The sequence below is a fragment of the Brachycentrus maculatus genome, unplaced genomic scaffold (assembly GCF_059751285.1).
Source record: "Brachycentrus maculatus isolate JH-2025_06_01 unplaced genomic scaffold, ASM5975128v1 h1tg000269l, whole genome shotgun sequence".
Classification (NCBI taxonomy): domain Eukaryota; kingdom Metazoa; phylum Arthropoda; class Insecta; order Trichoptera; family Brachycentridae; genus Brachycentrus; species Brachycentrus maculatus.
Window position 1 is genome coordinate 2,768,174 of NW_028281020.1, and position 22,581 is coordinate 2,790,754.

Here is a 22,581-nt window from a genome sequence, read left to right on the forward strand (position 1 = left end):
TGAGTAGATACTGTACTTGTATTGACGTCTCACCCACGTCATTCCGATTGTATGTACCATATTAGCGGGATTTGTAATTTTATATCATCCTTACTTACTTAAAGATATCAATTTTCTTAGCAATCGCTTTGGCGCATTTGAGTAGACGGTCAACTGAGAAACTGGCGTCGCGGATCGACTCCCGTCAATCGAAAAATGAATTCAATAAATATTTAATCATTAATCACAATGATACATTATACATATGTGGGTACATGGGTTATTGTATTAATAAATCTTCCAGAATTACCTCAGTATTGTTTTGGTAATATTTAATTGTTCTTGCATACATAATGTGTTTTTTCTAAAATAATACATTTTCCTCCCGCAGTGAATTGTGAATCAATGGCCTAGTGGGAGATGTTTATTTTGAACTTCTTAGGTATCTTTGGCTACCCTCATTCTATTAATAACATTATTATTAGTGTACTTATGAAGACATAAGTTACCTACGTCAATATTTACTTTGATGATGATGAGGATTTTTTTAAATCATAATTTTCATAACAGTGAGAAATAGTGGTTTCAGTATCCATTATTTATTGAATGTCTTACTGACTCTTGTCATTCTTCTTCTTCTTCTTCTTTTTGTAGATCCTAGGGATCCGTTTGTGCCTCCGCATGTCGCTTTTGGGATGTTGACTCCCAGCTATCTATCCATCTTTTCGGAGGTCTGCCTGGGGGTTTGCGTCCTTCAGGGTTACCTTGAAGGACGATACGTGGAAGTCTGTCTTCTGACTTTCTTGTCATTACGCCTATTAATTTTTAGACCTTACTTTCTAGTGTATATTGCCACGGTACTATCAGTTAATTCATTGATTATCTCGGAAAATATTAAAGGAGATATTGTGTTTGGTTCCACATCCGGATATAGAACAAAACAATGGAATTTTTGTTATTTGTGCTTTTTTGTACATGAAACATTTTTTTTTACTGATTTTATTTTGAAAATTTTTTTTTTCACTGATTTTAAGCAAAATAATAAACCCAGGTAGAAATAAATAATGGGTTAATGTACATTAATAGAATTTTGTGTTTTAAAAGAAACACTTTTTTTTTAAATTCTTATTGAAAAAACATGTGCTTATGTAGAATTCATCAAATTTATCCCCAACATATATTTCGAATTATAATCAGAATATTAAGAAATCTTTTATAAAATATTCTGATTACAAAATATCTAAATATATAACTAAATATTTTATAACAGATTTCTAAAAATCAAAGTTGAATAAAAATACTTTTCAATCCACCCCGCTTTAAAATAAATACTTTGTAAAGTAGCTACTTTGAAAGTGCATATTTATTTCATTAGGTTGTTACCACTCCCCATTGAACATACCAATTAAGTGTTCGTTATGTTGGCACAGCTGGCGAACAATTTTGATAGTTCGTGATGTGCGTATGTGTATGTAGATAGCGAATTTGGATTCAATGTTTTGGATAATGTTCATTAATTAAATACAATATGACGTTCTCTAACGTCCACAATGGAGCATTTTCCCAAAAATATTAAGCTCGTCTTCCGGCAATCAAAAACAATTCTATAAGGAAAATTGTTCAAAGTTATTCCGGGGTGTCATCAAGGGGTGTTTGTTTTCTGCAAAATGGCAGAAAATCAAGGAAATTCTTCAGATCAAGGTATGCGGTTTTATTGTAATTGAAATAATTTATTTGTTTTTGATATATTCGTGAATTAACGACGTAACTTTTAGATTATATTAAGACCGTCCAAATAGTCTGTGATTCTCTAGCGGTTGACAGGTGCGTATTTATGACATTTTACCTATCGAATAGCAATAAATTCTATAACATTACTTCTTTCACTTAATTCTCACGGTCTTGAATTAGATTTTGTTTGTTGTAAGATGATTTGATATTGTTGTTACAAGAACTCAACTGCACTATCTTAGGGGTAGGTAAAAATTACAAAATGTCAGATCATTATTTTATAATTTACCATTATGCATTGGCTAATATGCGTATCTCTCAGCTGATTTTCGATGAATTTTTACGTCGCAATGATCCCAATTCAGCATGTTTATTGCTTTTTTACAAAAAAAAATGCCTAGTTAACAACTAAGTACAATAAAATTGTTGATAAAATTATAAAACAAAATATAACAAGAGAAGAGTCGTAAGATTTACCACATAACATAAAAAGCCCTACATCGGCAAATAAAACATGGTAATATAAATTTCGAACATCAAAAACGTCAAAAAATGAAGAACTGCTTTTTAAAAATACAATAATAACAACTAAATACCAGAAAATTTTATTAATTGATTCGGCAGTGGTAATATTTTTTTCTTCTTCTTGAAACCCTTATCCGCACCCCAATGGTGCATAGGGCACTGCATCGTCTAAACGCACTGTTATCTTGATTGTTGAACCATGAAGGAAAGGTGAACAGCCCTCCGCTTCAGGTACCAGTCCAGGGTAATATTAAATAAATGTTACAGTGAAAAGATCACTTATATTTATTTGACCCCCTTCTGGGAATCGAACCCGGGACCTCCAGAACGGTAGCCGAGCGTGCTGACTACGGAGACCGAGGCGTTAATATCGAACCATTTCAAATTTAAACTTGACACGTTTTTAAACTTTAAAATATTTCATTTATTTTTAATGTCTTGTGTTATACTATCAGGATTTTTTTTTAGTTTTACTTAACGATGTTTTATCTATGTACATGATTATTTTACATTTGGTTTCTACATTATCATCAAAAGTTTCGACTGAGTAAAAAAAGTTTATTTACGTGCTAAAATTGATCTGTCCGCCACCCTAGGGTAATGGTCAGCACGCTCGGCTACCATTCTGGAGGTCCCGGGTTCGATTCCCAGGGGGGCTCAAATAAATATAAGTGATTTTTTCACTGTGATATTTATTCATTACTACCTTGGACTGGTACCCGAAGCGGAGGGCTGATTACCTTTCCTTCATGTGTTAACGACCAAGATAATACTGTGTTTATATGAAGCAGTGCCCTATGCACCATTGGGGTGCAGATAAGGGTTTTATTATTATTATTATATTTACTGTGCATTCCACAATAATTATAACAAGCAGTATGGAATGCACGCCCCTGTGTATATGTACATGTATATGTACATATTTATTTACTGTGTATTCCACAATAATTATAACAAGCAGTATGGAATGCACGCCCCTGTGTATATGTACATGTATATATACATATATATTTACTGTGTATTCCATAATAATTATAACAAGCAGTATGGAATGCACGCCCCTGTGTATATGTACATGTATATATACATATATATTTACTGTGTATTCCATAATAATTATAACAAGCAGTATGGAATGCACGCCCCTGTGTATATGTACATGTATATATACATATATATTTACTGTGTATTCCATAATAATTATAACAAGCAGTATGGAATGCACGCCCCTGTGTATATGTACATGTATATATACATATATATTTACTGTGTATTCCATAATAATTATAACAAGCAGTATGGAATGCACGCCCCTGTGTATATGTACATGTATATATACATATATATTTACTGTGTATTCCATAATAATTATAACAAGCAGTATGGAATGCACGCCCCTGTGTATATGTACATGTATATATACATATATATTTACTGTGTATTCCATAATAATTATAACAAGCAGTATGGAATGCACGCCCCTGTGTATATGCACATGTATATGTACATATTTATTTACTGTGTATTCCACAATAATTATAACAAGCAGTATGGAATGCACGCCCCTGTGTATATGTACATGTATATATACATATATATTTACTGTGTATTCCATAATAATTATAACAAGCAGTATGGAATGCACGCCCCTGTGTATATGTACATGTATATATACATATATATTTACTGTGTATTCCATAATAATTATAACAAGCAGTATGGAATGCACGCCCCTGTGTATATGTACAAGTATATATACATATATATTTACTATGCATTCCACAATAATTATAACTAGCAGTATGGAATACCCACCCTTGATGAGACCGTTTACATGGCACTATTTGACGTCTAGTTGGCTTCACCGTTCTAGGTCGTGGTCGCCCGTCCATACCCCGTCTGGACATTCAGGCGGTGGACCCTCAGGCGGAAAAGCGGCGCCAGCTGAAGCTGAGCCTGCAGGCCGGGCTCGGCGCCGCCAGCGGCTTCCCGCAGCCCGAGGCCTTCGTGCACTTCTCCAGCAAGCCGGCGGAGAACTCTTCCACCAGCGCGAGGCAGAGGATCTCCCACGGGAGGACCAGGCCCATGCCAGACGTCCTGCCCGATGCCAACGCACGGTATTAATTATAATATTTTTTATTTATTTTATTTATTTATTTTTTTATTTGTATACATTTATTTGAATCACAATTTATACATATTTATAACTTTTTTTTTTGCAGAGACCCACCAAGCCACCTTGTGTGTCTTGTCGGTGGAGTTCTTTTTTTAATACATTTTTATTGTTTTTAACTATTTTAACCTAATATAGACACAAAAAAGAGAAAAAAATTAAGAATATAAACATTTTACAATTTTCATAAAATTAACTCTTGATCGTTTACCCATTCCTTTATTTTACCTCTGTTCTATATTTTATTTTGACCTCTAACATCCGTCGGCAACAAATTAAAAATGTTCGGAACGATATATTGCAGTGTTCGACTCCCATATTTACTGTGAATTCTTGGGACTATCAAACCTTAGTTGTGTGTAAATCGTGTATCATGGTTGTGTACTAAAGGATTTCGATATTTTTGTCTATATGATAAACAATTTCTTGTGTGCAAAACACAATGTGCAAAAGACCTTTTTAAGTAAAACCTGGATGTTTTTTCTCCATTTGAAAAATATTTAGTATATTTAAAATAATAATTAAACAATACCTTTTCTTCAAAACGCTAAAACAACACTATCTTCCCTGTAGTGGGTAAATATTAAGTTAAAAATATGCCACTTTTCTTGGGATATAGTACATTTTCTAGGCATTCCGAAAACATGCACAACTGAAAATTTACAATTTTTGAAATATGACATTCTTGAAAGGAGTGAGCGATATGTGTAAATTCAGTATGTATCAACTTATGTATTAAATGTTAATTCAAACACTGATTTTTTTTAGTACCAAGTTGTATTTTATTATTAAAAATAACACATAAAAATCAATTCTGTGACAATTGTTTCGCCTAGTTATGGCATTTTCAATAGACATTCGTTTGAAAATGCAATAACTAGGCGAAACATTTGTCACAAAATTTATTTTTATGCTAAATTTTTTTAACAATAAAATACAACCTAGTAGACTCAAAAAATCAGTGATTTAACATTTAATACATAAATTAAAATGGAGTTCTACAAATTAAATGCCAAATCCATATATGTATCAACTTCTTAACCTTTCCTGGAGTATGGGCGTTGATGAACGTCAGTGCAAATTTTCCCTCCAATGAGTATCGACTTCTTCTTGGTGTAGGTCTTGTGGCATATTTTTAAGAGGGATTAGCCTCCTGCGATGTCGATTCCCAGTTGTTGATCCATCTTTTTGGTGGTCTGCCCGGGAGTTGTTTACCTTGGGGTTGGCCATACAATGCAATGTGAGGGAGTCTGGATGGTTCCATTCTCCTCGCATGCGCATACCATTGTCTCCTTCGTTGCCTTCCCCACCTAACGACATCCTTGATCTCGCATATTTTCCTTATCCTGGTGTTGCATATTCTGTCTCGTGGAATCATGCCAGATATGCTTCTTAGAGTCTATGGACATATCGGACGTATAGAAGTATCGACGTTAATGAAAAATACTTTGATCTGCTCAAAATAAAATAAGTGTAATCTGGATAAAATTATAACCTTTAAGTGATCCTGAAGACTATAAGGTTTACTTCAAAGCCTGCAAAATCTTGCTAGATAATGCGTATATATATTTTAACTACATTTACTGTTTACCGAACTGGTGACAATAGGGATGATAGAACTTCCTGAGATACAAATGGGTGATTGGGTAAATTTGACGCATTTCTAGCAGACAGCTGGAAAATAAATAAACTTTTACATATTAAAATATAAATAAACCTAAATATATACTCGTATCAAGTCTCCCTCTTCCAAAGATGTTGTTATTTTTTTAAATAAATTCTTAACTCATATTTCACTCAATAAAGGCACCAAGTTTTTTAGTACGCAACCTAGTAATTTTTCTATAGCATTACAAGGTACACAAAAGAATTCTTTTCTCATGAATCATGTAGGATAAAAATACTAGAGTTGTATCAATTTCATCTTTGAACATATCTTTCAAATTAGTCATTATTATTTTTCTTCCATTATCATTTACGAAAAAGATTAATCATAATATGTGAATCATTTATTTTCATTGATTTATTTGTTATTGTTTTTTTAATTGTCATATTTTTTTCAGTCACAGCTCAAGTCACCGTAGTAGATTGAGGTATAAAGATACTTCGCCCCGTTTTATTTAACGCTCCTCAACTAATTTAACATACCGAAATGTGAATGCTTTTTATTAATATGTGATTTGATTGAGAAGCCTTAATGATTTTATCCCCATTAACCTTTCCGGGAGTACAAAAATCGATGTCCGACTTTCTCTGGGGAGTGGGTTTCTTTTTACATGAAAAATTGTTTTTTTTTTCATTAAATCGATGTAATATGAAGATAGAAATTATGTTAAAATATATATTTTTTATTTAAATACCTATTCGAAATATTTTTCAATTATGACAAAATAACCCACAAATATCCACAGATGTCATTGCCATACAAGTAACTTCATACCAACTGACAGACGAACTTTGACGTTATTACATTAACGTCCATACTCCTTTAAGGAAAATTCGCACTGACGTTCATTTACGTCCATACTCCCGGACTGGTTAATAAGACCTTTTGTATTTTGTTATATTTTCAAGTCGACTGGAATTTGTGGAATTAATTCTGTACATAGTATTTGGGTTACTTTTACATATTACTTTTTTCATTTTCCCTGAGCCACACCAATTGGCTTTTAAGTATTTGTTAGTCACATTTGGTTTTATACATTTACATTTTATTTTTTCAGTACATAGCATGCTAACTAATGAAAAAATAAAAAGTCATCCATTTTTTTTTATATTATCTAATGTGCATTTTTTTTATAAATGCACAATATTTTACTTAGACACTTAAGAAGAGAAATTTGTCACTCAGGTTTTTTTTTATTGAAAAAGGCGCATTTTTCTCTACAATTAAAAGGTCTTTTTCATTTTTGGGGATATTTATAATTGCAGCGGCAATATTGACTTTAATTGTTTTGTTTTCATGAAAATATATTTTTTAGTATTTTTTTTTCTTTAAAGTTTTGCTCATACAGCTTTAACTTTAAAAATTACTCAAAGGCATGGTGCTCAGTGTTACCCTTTCGTATAAAGAGAAAAATAGCTTATTTAAAGCAATCGACAAGTAAATAAAAATTTAAACATTGAATTAAGCACAAGTAGATCACAAATTTGTTACAAATTAGATGGTGCAAATTTACTAGGTAATGTCAATAAATGTTCCGAGTGGTATCGAATGATTATTTTTGTGATCCAGGGAAAGGCTTCGAATCCAGTCGATGCATTCAACTGGGAAGCTTCAGCTGACCGCCGATGAATCTTATGACTTCACAGCCGAGGACCTTCAAGATCGCGGAGAGATCGGAAGAGGGGCTTTCGGTGCTGTCAACAAGATGGTGCACACTAAGTAAGATATTTTGGTATAGATATTTATGTATTCAAGGCATGATAATTTGTAAAAGTTTTTTGCCTTAATTTATGACCTTTTTTAGGAAAAAAAAAACTTTGAATTAAGAATTTATTCCTGGTATGTATAAGATATATAGTACATTCGCCTTATTTCATGACCCGAGCTTATTTTATATTTCATATATCAAATATGTTTCTTGTAGTTTACTAGTCAATTAATCTGCATAGCATTCTTCTAAGTTACTATACTTTATGTTGTGATGACCAGTCTGATGATGTCGGTAACGACGAAACCCGGTCGCTGGTCAAAAAAAATAATGTGGAAAAGCTAAAAATATTGGTTTTTATCTAATAAAATATACTTTATGTTGTCGATACTTCTTATCATCTTTTGGATAGCAGCCTGAACCAGATTGATGGTCATGGTTGTTGCGGGCAACTCGAAACATCAGAAAGAAGTACTGATAACACATGTCATAATAACTCAGAAGAACGCATTCAGCAGCTCAATGACCATGAAAATATATGTAAAAAAAACCTCTTCTTTTTTTCTTCACCAGAACAAAAACCGTAATGGCTGTGAAGAGGATCAGATCAACCGTCGATGAGAAGGAACAGAAACAACTCTTGATGGATTTGGAAGTAGTTATGAAAAGCAACGACTGTCCATGTATTGTACAATTCTACGGGGCACTGTTTAAGGAAGTAAGTGGACTTTCTCTGTTGCAAGAATGAAAAAATTACCTTTTGAATTCATTTCAGTTGTCTATGGATTAATGAAGTAAAATAAGGGAAAAATAGTACAAAAACACCAAAAATAATTAAGACTCCACTTGTTTTCAAGTGATTTTAAACCAAAATTTTGGGAATTAAAAACCCAACATTAAAAAAAACTGAAACTCAAACAAATCAAAATATCAGTAATATAAAATTCTATTATGACAAGTCAAATAGTTCTAAATTCATAAAAAAAATAAACTGAAAATTAAAAAAGTAAATCGAATATAAATATAAAAATCTAATAGAAGTCCTGATGTTCTTACTGATTTCTCTGAAGGACATTTCGCCTGAAAGGTAACCTTTTTTGGTACATACTAAAATGATATGCCTATAACATAAAAATAAATTCAAATTTATCATTTTTAAATTTCATGGCCGTTATGTACTTTACAATTGAAATTTACAACTGAAAATGACACATATTTTTGTCTGTTTTTTATATTTGAACCTTGTGATACAGTAAAATGATTTGAAATTCCTTTCAATGTAGTGATTTAATCCTATTCTGTTTCTAGGGTGACTGCTGGATATGCATGGAGTTAATGGACACGTCGCTCGACAAATTCTATAAGTTCATTTATGAAACCCTGGAAAGGCGAATACCGGAACCAATCATTGCCAAGATCACCGTCGCAACGGTCAAAGCGTTAAACTACCTCAAGGAAAAACTAAACATTATTCATAGGTTTGTTTCCCCTGTCACTTCACCCCTTCAACACATCATAATCATACTATTTATTGATTTGGCATTAACTTTGTGGAATGACATGTTGATTATTTAAAAAAAATTGAACACTTGTATAATACCACTAGTTTTATTTCATTACACACGGCTAGTTTTGAAAACTACAGTTGTTTTTATCATTGAGTGGTATTATACAATTGTTGCAATACTTGTATAATACCACTTAATGAGTTTTACTTCATTGCAAATGACTAGTTTTGAAAACTACAGTTGTTTTTATCATTGAGTGGTATTATACAATTGTTGCAATACTTGTATAATACCACTTAATGAGTTTTACTTCATTGCAAATGACTAGTTTTGAAAACTACAGTTGTTTTTATGATTGGATGGTATTATACAAGTGTTTAATTTTTTTTTCATAATCACAAAAGAATCACACACTTCTCATGTAAAGCTTATCTCCTTTTCTTTTTAGGGATGTCAAGCCATCAAATATTTTGCTGGACAGGCGCGGAAATATTAAACTTTGCGATTTCGGAATCTCGGGGAAGTTGGTGGACTCCATCGCCAGGACTCGAGATGCTGGCTGCCGACCTTACATGGCGGTGAGTCTGATTTTCTATATATCATTACTAGGCTACATTTGTTCAACTATCCTTTCTTCGCTCTTTCCATTCACCTGCCCAATCCATCTCTAACTCACATTTCATAATTTCATTGATAATGCTTATCTCACCCCTGCATTATTTCCTTATATTTAGTAATAAAAAAATATATCAACTCATTTTAAATTTAAATGTATACATAAAATATAATACTTTACTCTGTCACTAGTTGCATAACACCCATTACATCCATTCGCTGGGATGGCCCATAGATCTCCTTGTTTATTCTTTTTTTAGCAGATGGTACTCTCTGCTTTTGGGTTTAAAATCACCTTTTTCATATAAAATAAAAAAGTGTTTTTATATATGGTTTCATGTTAAAATATATAAAGTAGGCATTTTGAAATTACATTTGTGTCCCCTACTTTTAAAATCCGCCAGATCCATGTAAGTCGATATTACAAAAAATGCAAAATTCTCCGGATAACATTTATGTTTCGAAGATTTGTCTATCATTAGATAAAATATTATGAAATAGAGAATTTTCCCATATTTTTGGAATTTTTTTCAGTATTTAAAAAATAATACGAGACAAACCGATAATGACGTCATCTTAATTTTTGACCTATCCCCGCTCTCTGATTGGTCGATATGGGTCAGGAGACAAGTTTCATGAATATAGCGGAATTTGAAATACAATACTGTTTTTAAGCATTTCTTAGGACGGTTTTCAAGTATAAAAATATTTTGAACAATTGGCATTCCGATAGAGTATTTATTTTAAAATCTTATAAAATTAGATTTGGCCGATTTTGAAAGTAAGCGACACATATCTTCTAAGGGTTAAATCGAAAATCAGAAAAATATTTTGTGCACATTTAACAATCACGTTTCATGATATCTCTTAAAATGAGTACTGGACTAGGATGGATATGAAATTCCTGGGACAAGAACTGCTGGTGGAGTTCGAATAAAAGTAAATATTTGTGTGCTATTTATTTGAACTGTATATCAATTCAAGATTTGTTTATTTTGTCTGAATCAACAGTAATTAGAAAATATTTTTTTAATGACACGAGGAAGCTGTTCAAATATTGTTTTTAAATTCCTAACCTTAGATTGTGTGTATATTTAAAGCATACTGCCAAATAATAACAAAAGTCCAAAATGTGTTCTCCGTTAGTAATTTATTAGTTAATACATAAGCAAAGGCATTAAACTAAAAACGTCATGGAATAGGGAAGAAATAGTTATGATTATGTATTATGTTTTGATTATATCATTTTTACTAATGTAGAAGGAATCGTTTTATTTAGTAAAATTTATTTACATATTTACTAGATGCATTTTATTTTCATATTTACTCGGCAAAGACTAATGGAATGAAACTATGTTCACCTTGCAGACCTCACACACCACTCTACTATATCACACTTCATAGGTGTACCAACATAATATTATATATTTTTTAAACATAGGTTTAGTAGTCATGTAAAGTTGGACACAGGAGGGATAATCTAGTGTGAGCCAATCAGGAACTTCTCATGATGAAGACTGACTGGAGCATTTCGTCGTAACGTAACACGTTACGATGCGAGCATTCAGGCAGTCAGTACAGCGAGCCGAGCGCTCCATCCATAGTTTCGGATGCTCGATGATGCTCGCCGCGAGCGATGTTATGACGTTATGTTACGACGAAATGCTCCGGTCAGTCTCCACTTTTAGCATTTGCTCATTACTGGGAGAAAACCACGTAAAACTTTTCAGGTGAAGCCAGACTGTTGACTGTCGTCAAAAGACCTTCCATTCCACTAGAAGAGGGTTCGGCATTTTGTGTCCTAACTTGGTTAATAGTTCCAATACAAATTAAAATAAAATATAAAAAATTATGTAAGAAGAAATAAAAATCCACTTAATGATCAAGCCTTGCACTTAATAAGGAAGTTAAATAATAAATACAACTCACGTCTAAAAAAAAAGTCATGTAAAGTTGTATTTAAAGGAGAAAACCTGGGAGATGTCACTTTTTTTATATACAAAACTGATTTTGACAGTCCCAAAAACTACGCTATTGTTTCGGTTCTGATAAACATTATTCCAATCATAAGTTTGTAGAACTGTACTTAAATTTTATTTATTGTTTCGGCATTAACTTTTTGGTAAGACATGTTACAATGATTAAAGAAAACACTTCGTTTTTTACCACTTGAGTTTTATTATAGACTACATGTTTCAGAAGTTAAACTTCCATCATTCAGGTCTGTATAATAACATATTATACAGACCTGAATGATGGAAGTTTAACTTCTGAAACATGTAGTCTATAATAAAACTCAAGTGGTAAAAAACCAAGTGTTTTCTTTAATCATTGGAACTGTACTTAACATTTAGCAGGATTTCTCTGATGTAACATTCTCTAAATGGCCTTTCAACCCTTTACTATCCCAAAATAGATATCGTCGCTAATTGTTGTTTGTTGCAGCCGGAGCGCATAGACCCGATGCGCGCGCGCGGGTACGACGTGCGCTCGGACGTGTGGTCGCTGGGCATCACGCTCATGGAGCTGGCCACGGGGCACTTCCCCTACCCGCGCTGGGGCTCCGTGTTCGAGCAGCTGTCACAGGTGGTGCAGGGCGACCCGCCGCGCCTCGCCCCCCGTGACTACTTCTCCCCCGAGTTTGTCAACTTTGTCAACACTTGGTGAGTAGCGCCTTGGGTACTTATTAACGCCCTTCGCCTTTGTATTATTTTTCTGAAATGTGGTTTTTCAAAAAGTGCAGTAGTAACATTAACAACACAGTTTTATTTTATTTTTAAAAACATGTTTGAAAAGTTATAAAATTTAGTTTGACAGTCACTGCTCAGGGAACACGAATCATAAACGTTGACAAGCAAGTTATAGCACTTACTCAACCGCATGAGTCTTCATTAAAATATACAAAAATTCAATGCAAATGAACCCTTAACGAAACTGCGTGGTTAAGTGGTGTGTGTAAATTGAAAAGCTTGTCACTGAGTGCATTTTCAATTTCGTTTAAAGCTTTTAGTTTAGTTTAAATCATTTAATTTTATACTAATAGTCGATCTTTTTTTGATAGTTTATTCATGGGTTACGTATAATTAGTGTGGGGTGGATGAAGTTCCGATCCGTGCCGGGAGTCCTTTGTGACCCAAAAATGCCAGCTAAGCTTAAGGGAAAAGTCTTATAAATAATTATCGGACCCGTACTCCTCTATGGAATGCTGGAGGATGTATAACACCTACTCTAGGCAACTTCAAACTGCTGAAATGAGAATGCTTAGATTAGATAGTCAGCTGGAGTGTGCCTTAGGGTGGTGACTGACCGGAGACATTTCGTCGTAACGTAACACGTTACGATGCGAGCATTCGTAGAGTCAGTACAGCGAGCCGAGCGCTCCATCCATATTTTCAGATGCTCGCTGATGCTCGTCGCGAGCGATGTTACGACGTTACGTTACGACAAAAGGCTCCAGTCAGTCACCACCCTTAAAAACAAAATAAAGAGTTTGCACATTCGTGGAAGCCGGTGCAACTGACATCAATAGTAAGATAGAGGAAAAGCAATTGAAATGGTATGGGCACATTGCAAACCAGGCGATCACCATGGATCGTCCTCGAAAGACATCTAGAGGAAGACCAAAAAATTAATTTATGCTATAAAAAGATATATGACTCAAAGGCATGACTTTGGTGACGTTTTGTATGATAAAGGACTTACAACCTGCTGACCAGTCTACAAAGACGATAAGTTGGGATGAAGCCAGCAAGAAGATTCATGGATTATGTAATATTGTGGGAAATTATATTGATAGGTAGGAGTTACCTTACAGTTCCGCCTTTGTTTATTTCAGCTTAATAAAAGAGGAGATGGAGCGGCCGAAGTACAACCGTCTGCTGGAGCACCAGTTCATCAAGGTGAGCGAGCGGGCCAACCCCGACGTGGCCGCCTACGTGGCCAGCATACTGGACGCCATGGATCGCTAGCAGGCGGCCGCCCGGGACACCCACCCCCGGGGGCTCATGGCCAAGTTGCGCTTGTAGACCGCCTCCCGCCCACCTTCCACTCCCCACCTCCCACCTCCCACCCGACTACACCCCTAGCTTACAATCGTTACCACATGGAAATTGACATTTGGAAATATATACTTCAGCCAGACCTCCAATTCCTAGCTTGAGCTCGACACAAAATAAGAAACGTATTGTGAGTATGTCCAAATCACTGTACGTTGATGCTGGATTTAATCCTGGCATGAGAATATGGTAGTCCGAGCTTACAACTAGTTTAATTGATCATTTGATACACTGTGTAACATTCTTCGTTTTTAAATTAAATTTCACTTAGTAAATACCACTATTTCTTAAAATCTATTGTAACACATATTTCGATGCATTCAGCATCATTTTCAAACACCGTACGAACATACCAAAAATTATGTGGAATGCATCGAAACACGTATCGCAATGGATTTTAAGGAATAGTGGTATTTACTAAGTAAAACGTAAATTAAAAATAGATAGATTTTACCGCAAAGTGACTGCCGAATCAATTTATGAACTTCTTCATTTATGCCCAGAGTTTAAAAGTATCTCACGTAAATTGATGAAGATCTCAGCTGTATTCACTTACGCAAGATTCTTAAGAGATGGCACTTCTGTCATGCATATGTATGATTTTTACATAGAATATACAAATGTTAACAGTAATGTGGATGTTCAATCATGAACACTGGAATCAAACTTCCATATTCCTTTTCTGATAAAACCTTTATCTTTATTTAGGTATAAATATCAAAATGGAAAACCCTATATCAAACCTGGGCTGGTATCATAAATACTATTGATATTGATAAATCCGGGTAAAAATAATATCGGGTTCTGGCAAATCATATTAACTTATTTCGACAGCCAGTTTCAAAACCCAATAAGTCAGCAGAAACTGTAGTAAAATTTTCCTTATTGATATCAGTATATTCGTCATTTCAACTCGAGGACAATATTTAAATATTTCTGTTGAGTTTCTATATTATACCAGTTCTGGATATTATATGTATCTTTATGTCAATTTTTATAATTATGTACTACAAATGTACGGTAAATTAATTATAATTCCCATGAAAATATTAAATTAGCGGAGTTAATAGACCGACACGTTTTGGTACTTTTCATGCAATAATATTAGGTTATTGGAAACATTCTATCGTATTTTATATATATATATATATATATATATATATATATATATATATATATATATATATATATATATATATATATATATATATATTTATATATATCATCGAGATCTTATTGTCTTGTTTGTTCCTCCTTTAAATGAAAAGGGTTAATAAGTATACCTAAATCAGTTTAGGAATGTTTGTTATCAATGGAACGCCTACTTAAGGATTTTATTTCCTTAAATACTAGTGTTGGAGTTATCTTTGCCTTGCTTCTGATGTACAAGACTTGGGTATATATTAGGAAAAAGTTTTCTATTAGATATGTTTAACTGACTTTTGTTTGAGGATCAGGTAAAATGGTCGGCTGTATCCTGCTTGTCGAGAACTTCTCCACCTCTGCTTTTATGATGAAAAGATTCATCACTCTCATTTCCTATTAGCCTAGAGGACAATACTCCATTTTTTACAGCTTAACTGTTCTACCTAAATTTGATAGAATGTTCCCAACAATCTGTTAACTAGTAATTTAGTCAATACATGTTTAATTCCTGTTTATTCTCTATCTTTCTTACCGATCATTCAAAAGTTTCAACACTGCTGAATAAATTATTTTAGCGCATCTATATTTAGGTCTGTTTTTTTTATAAATTAAACTTAAGGCTGATCGGTGAAAAGGACTTTTGTTAATTATGTAGTACAGTTTCCCCCATAACAACTGCTGTGTTCCTTTTATTGTTAAGTTTGTTCAAGACTTTTCAAACAGTAACCCGAGTAATATTTATTGAAATACATTTTAATGAGTTACAAAGTAATATAACATTGTTTACGCATAGTAGTTATGAATTTTATGATCACTTACATAGAGTAAATAGGAGGAATCAATGTACCACCGATGTAAACATTAAAAAAATGTCCGCATATACATGAGCGCATTGGTAACAAATATTCAGCTCTAAGTGATATTAACATTGGCTCTGGTACATAGAAAAGGGTTATGGATGATTTTTTACCCTTTTTTCTTCTATATTCTGATGATTTGTATGGATTTTGGCCAGACACTTTGAAGTTAGGATTTAAGTTTCCATACTACGCTGATAATGTAAAACTATGATTGTTACCAATGCCCTCACATTCTCTCCACCGCATTTTATCATACATTTTATCATAGATCAATTTTTAATTGCTAGAGACAAAGAAAAATAGCTTGAGTGTGTTTTTCCAATCTGGACCGTGTTGTAGTGTCACTTCCCTGCACCATTTTGATCTCACAACTAATATACTATGCGAAATATGCAAACGCAACATGTGACCTTCGTTAATTGAAATAAGCACCCAAAATTTAATTCGGTAAAACCCTGTGTATAATCGTTAGCAAATAGATAATCTTTGGTAATGGCTGCCCTAATATAAGCCATACCCATTTCAATGTCACGTAGCAACAGTTGACCGTCGAACAATAGTCTCCACACTAACCCAAGTGCTGGACTAACCAAAACCGCGGGTTGTTTTTGACTATATGGAACTAAATGAATGTAAATACATAGTTATTTAACAGCAAACCTCTACTACAATACTTCTTCCACTCTTAATATGATAAGAAACATGTATACCATTTATGTACAAACTCTATTCAATCTTTGGCTTTTAGGCTAAGAGATGCTCAGCTACACATTTCTTGTTTATCGTGACCACCGTATTTGCCTTTGGTTTTTTCCTCTAATATAAAATTTTGATAATCTTTACTGGTTTTGATAAACTTTCATTTGTAGAAAAATCAATTGTTGGAAATATTTTTTTAAACCACGGTAATCCTGTTAATTCAAATATCCAAATTATCTCACAAAAGTGAATTCAAAATTACTTGTCTGCAGTATTAATAGCAAATTACGTAATCACTTTTTCAACTGCTGCAGTTGAGATTTAAAAGAGGAGTTTTCTACAGAGAAAAGTTCATTCGTAATTAAATTAATTATTACATATTGTACTATACAATATTAGGCTTCAAAATAAAATAGCTCGAAAAATATCAGTTTGAAGATTAATATGTCCACGTTTAGCAAGTACCTCCTTGTGTGTCTTTGTTTTGACTCAATCTTATGTATTCATTTTAACATTTTCCTACTGTATTACAGCAAGCATTAAAAAATGGTACTCACGGTTTACAAACAGCATTAACTATAAATGACTTCAGGGCTCCCTAAAATAATTTATGTTTGGATATCTAGATCGGAGTTTGAGTCACGACATTGACAATACTTATTTATTGTAATCATTCAAAGGCTGTTTTCATACTGGGAGCAAAATCGGCAGTAGGGATTGCACAATATTAATACCTAGTGTTTATATGAATGTGTTTACATACAGGTATAATTGTTCAGTTCATCTGGGGACCCATTGGACAGATCTAACACACCTCATATGAAGATAACCAGCTTTTTTACATCTGATTTGATTTTTTTTTTATCTAAAATATCTGGTTATTGCATTGTGCATAAACTATCTTTAAAATTAGTTACCTAAGTTATAATTGTTCTAATTCAGTTTGGGGGTTTTCAAAACTAACATCTTGTGTCTTTTTTGTGCTATTTTAAGATTAATAAATAAGGAATACAATAAAATGTTTCCCAAAGTTGTTTTACCGCAAGTTTACATAGTATAGAATGTAAATGGAAAAATGGCACCTTTTATTTAAAGCTTTCACAGAAACACTAGTCTCTGAGTTGTGTGATCGCTTTCGCTCCCAATATGAACACATCCAAACTTGTTGAAGTTAATTGTATTGTTATTAGTATTAAGAATTTGATGTATTTCTAAACATGCGCATAATTTAAGAATTATGTAAGCCAGCCTTGTAGAAACGTGTAGAATTTTTGATATCGTTTACACCTACATATTATACGTTAAACTTTTATTACATCAATTACTTTTATACATTTTTTGTCTAGTTTATGAGTGGTTTTCGTGAAGGCGATTTACGGGCAAAGATTTGCTAGCTGTAGATAGATGATTTTTAGCACCAATGTATGATGTAAATGTGTATAAGTATAAACAGATACCTATTTATTTTCTTCAAGTTTTTATGAGTTACTCGTGTTTTTATAAATTCGTGCAATCTTTGATGTACATATATTTCAAATATTTATTTTATATCGACAATCAAAAACTTTCTTTATAAATTTATATTATTTACAATTATAAATACATATTTAGTAATATTATTTTCGGAATATTTTATAATCATAGTATTGTCTATTCAGTATAAATAATGAAGAATTTACCACTACCCATTTGAGGTGAATGGTCAACGCTTACAGGTTTGTAAAATAAATTGATTATTAGGACCTCTTTTTAATATTTGAAGAAAAAATCAAGTAAATTTGAAATTATAGGCCACAGCCATAAATTTATCTTAGACTTTTGCGAGTAACTCCTTAGTGATGCATGGCCACAGAGGTAATGGTACAAAACACATCATGTGAATCATATATGATTTGTTGGACAAAGGTCAATTTTTAAATAAAAAAAACGGTATAATTATCCTCGGATAAATCAATGGTGATCTGGCTAAATATTTTACGCTGGAAGCAGAAACTGACTAGTGATAACGTTTCTGCATCGGCTTGAATGCCATTAGGAACAACATTTTGTGATACTAATGTAACCCTTATGGTTTATACCTTATAGGTTAATTAAGTTTGGCAGTAGTTTGTCTAACTCATTTTACCATTGACAGATTTTCTGTTAGGATATAGATGTTTGACATGTGCTGAGCTATTTGAGTATAGATGTTCGAAAGAACAATTTATATATATATATACTCTCATTTCTAGTAAAACTCACTGCGGCACTAACAATTTACACAGGCCTTCTCGTAATCTATGAAGCGTAGTAGAATCAGATTTTGTTCTCTACTTCCTAAACAACTTTCCCGTGTTATTTAGCCATTTCAAAGATAAAACATATTGCCAGATCACCATCCCTACAAATATTTACAACAGTTGGAAATTAAATTTATTATATGGGTTTACATAATGCATGTATTCAATTCCATGCTATAATAATTAATTATCAATATAATCAATAAGAAATATACAAATTAATTTTTATTTTAATATATTTATTCTTCCTTCTACCATCCGTGGAATTTATTTTACTCTGAATAGGCAATATTAATTTAGCATTTTATTCAACTTTTAGTCCGCTATGGATGTCTCGTTATTATTTCATAGTTTAGACTTTTATTCTAGTATTAAAACTCTCAGTTCCTCTGTAATTTATCAGTAATACATATTATGTATTTATTATACACTATTGTGAAAAATTTCATTGTTGTAATTATTTTCTTAAGATAGGTTAAATTTAGTATTACGGAGTTTATACTTAAGAATGTTGAGTCATGTGTATATATTTAAAAAAAATGCACTAGGAAAATACTTAATAAAATAATAATAAATAATCATGTCTTATGAAGAACCTTACATTGTTTCCTGTAAATAATTAGTAGGAAGTTTAAAATTTAATATCAAAATCATCTTTAACAACATCTTCTTTAATGTGCAAATTGTAAAATTTGATAATACTAGACATGTTGAAGAAATCACTTGTGTCAGAATTCTACTTTACAATTTACACTAATATCCACAACTACTAATGTACAATTCAATCCTTACAAATCTGGCAAGTATTTTGATAATATTCTAGATTTATGCTCTGCTTAGCAAATTAACATCTAAAATAACACTTTTTATACCGATAGTTAGCACTTTAATGTCTACCTTTTCTTATTATTTTTTGTGGCAATATTTTACTTAATAAAAAACATTTACAATGTTTTATAGTTAAATAATTATTTATTTAGACACAATAAAGCGGTAAACCTTGTAGTATGAACAGATGATAGTTTTGTATACTGTTACTTTTTATTATACTGTCGTTTTCCGATATATCATAAGCGAGTTATGTTTTTATATCACAGTAGCGGAAAAAAACACTTTGTCAATTTTTCCTAAACATTTGCTTTCTTTTTTTTTAAATGCAATTTTTTCCCTGAGAAGGCTTCCTCAGTAAGTGGTTTCTTATAATGTTTTTTTTTAATAAACTTAAAAATAATAAATTATGCAATCTAAACTATTATCGGTACTTGGTTGTAAAAAATTCAAGCAATATTTTATAAAATTAATAAACAGTACAATATATGCATGTACGTACAAGTCGTCTTGTTGGTCAATACAATTTAAAACTTATTTATAAAATATGTTAATTTTATATTAGGTATGTAATAATGTCTTAAATAACAGTCCTTAGTCATTCATGTAATGTGTACTGTTGAAATTGAATAACTTGTTCCTTGCATTATGTATTTGGCTGAGTAATTACCGCTTTTAAAAAATAATATTAAGTGCTTATCAAGCTGTAATCTCCTTAATTTTAACCTCCGCACTACATTTTTTAATTAGTTTTTGTAATATGCTTTTATTTTTTTAATATTCATACTTCTTCAATTGATTTCATTTTAACCAGTATTAAAAATATAACTTCAACATTGTAATGAATTCATAACTTAAAATTTTGTTCAAAATTATCAGATTCTTATTTATTTTATTAGAAGGCATTCATCCTTTGAAAACTGTGAGGTACTATAGAAAATTAGTGTTAATAAATGTAGCCCGCTGATGTAAATTAAAAATTTGTTATGCCGACTCATCTGAAGAAAAGGCGATTTCTTTGCATATTTTGTGTATGATATAAAATAAATGCAAGAAAGTTATCAACTCTTTTATTTGTAAATTAGTATTATCCGTTTTCCTCATTCTGTTTTTTTTCCAACCTTCAAAATGCTAACTTTATATTATATATAAAAAAAAAACAGAATTCAAAGAATGAAGTGAAAAGTGAGCTTTCACAATCATCCTTTCTTTTCTTTTGCATTCCATTACTAATAAAACTCCAATAACTAAACCATTATTAAATTTATTAATTACATACTACATACAATAATAAACACAGTTGATAGTAATAATACATATCGCTCACTCCTTTCAACAACGTCATAAATCAAAAAACTTGATTTTTCAGGAGAATGTTTTTAAAGTGTAAAAATATAATACAATGTTTTAAAAATAAAAATCAAGCCACTTTTTGAACTTTTTACTGTGCAACAGATCTTTTTAGGTAAAACCTTAAGGTTTTTTTCCCATTTGAAAAATATTTACCAAATTTAAAAAATAATTAAACAATACCTTTTCTTCAAAATGCAAAAACAACACTTTCTGGCCTGTAGCGGGTAAATATTAAGTTAAAAATATGCCTCTTTTGCTGGGATATAGTACATTTACTGGGCATTCCGAAAACATGCACAATGGAAAATTGACAATTTTTATTCATGACGTTCTTGAAAGGAGTGAGCGATATGTATTAGGTTTTGCTTAACAAAATATATTTGCTTTCCACTTTATTTGAGATGGACCACAATGACTAATGAATGTACATATTTCCACGAGAAACAATGAATACTTAAGTCATCATTTTAATGTGGGTGCCCCGATAAGTTTAATAAACAAAGCCTGATTTAAAATCTTCCCTCCGTTGAGCAGTTTCATAGTGTCTTTGGTGGAAAATCGTCGAGTGATAATGAATGCTGGTTGAAAGGGAGTCACAGGCAGATCCGTTAGTGGGATCCAATCATCCGTCGGAATAATAGTATCTATCCTTTCTCCTTTCCAGTTCAGAGTAGCTATCTTAATGCTTTTTTCATCTTCGGATGCGTAGATAAATCCAATAGCATTTTCGAAAAGCTTACATAGCAACAGCAGAGAACAACTCAAACCTGCACCTGAAAAAATGTAGCTATTAAAACAGTGCCACCTGTGGTGATTTTTTTTCAGCAGAACTTACAACAAAAAATCTGAAATACTAATTAAAATATTAACACTTTATGAATTATGCAGCTTTATAAATGGCCTTAGTCTAGATCTCTCTTTTAACAAATAAAGATTTAATTTTTTTTCTCATCTTAGCAGCCATTGTGAATTGTCAGACACCACATGTCATGTAATCGTTCCATAAAACAGCAACTAGTTTTTTCCACTTTTATTTTATTTGCCCAGTGACTGAGCTTTCATTGTTACGGATATCATCATCATTTCTTTAATAAAATTTATACAAAACCCTGCTTAAACACTCTTACGATATTATTATTATAACACACTGCTTAAATTCATTCAATTTCAATTAATTTTGTCAGAAAAAAGAAATAAAAACATGGCTCTTAACCCCTGCCTTGTGGTTTATAATGTAGAATTTTATCTAGCCTCCCACCAGTCTAAAGATGTCGGTAACGATGAAACCCAGCCATTGGTGAAATAAAATAAAAGTGGAAAAACTATATGTTTTTGTTTTATTACATAACATGTAGTTCCACCAAAAAATGCCAGTACAAAGCTTAAATCCATTTTAAATGTCTTCTATATTTTCTTCAATTTTAATAAAAGATCTTCACGATCACTCTCCGCTTCA

General features: G+C 32.2%; 1 protein-coding gene across 2 annotated transcripts; it reads left to right on the forward strand.

Moving 5' to 3' along the window:
• Window positions 1–1,416: 1,416 nt before the first annotated feature.
• On the forward strand, window positions 1,417–20,831 carry LOC148305596 (dual specificity mitogen-activated protein kinase kinase 4-like). Of its 2 annotated transcripts, XM_088266447.1 has the most exons (9): window positions 1,417–1,680; window positions 4,109–4,352; window positions 6,472–6,501; window positions 7,644–7,793; window positions 8,356–8,500; window positions 9,091–9,260; window positions 9,739–9,868; window positions 12,351–12,568; window positions 13,741–20,831. In XM_088266447.1, the coding sequence occupies exons 1-9, from the start codon at window positions 1,647–1,649 to the stop codon at window positions 13,871–13,873; spliced, it is 1,254 nt and encodes a 417-aa protein (XP_088122573.1). In that variant the 5' UTR covers window positions 1,417–1,646; the 3' UTR covers window positions 13,874–20,831. The 2 variants fall into 2 exon arrangements, with proteins under 2 accessions (XP_088122573.1, XP_088122575.1); XM_088266449.1 differs by lacking the exon at window positions 6,472–6,501.
• The last annotated feature ends 1,750 nt before the right edge of the window (window positions 20,832–22,581 follow it).

Excerpts from the sequence above, each read along its gene's own strand:
- LOC148305596 (XM_088266447.1), top strand. The coding sequence starts at position 1,647 with ATGGCAGAAAATCAAGGAAATTCTTCAGATCAAG. Across the intron at positions 4,353-6,471 it reads CTGCCCGATGCCAACGCACG|TCACAGCTCAAGTCACCGTA; the intron begins GTATTAATTATA and ends TATTTTTTTCAG. Across the intron at positions 8,501-9,090 it reads ACGGGGCACTGTTTAAGGAA|GGTGACTGCTGGATATGCAT; the intron begins GTAAGTGGACTT and ends TTCTGTTTCTAG.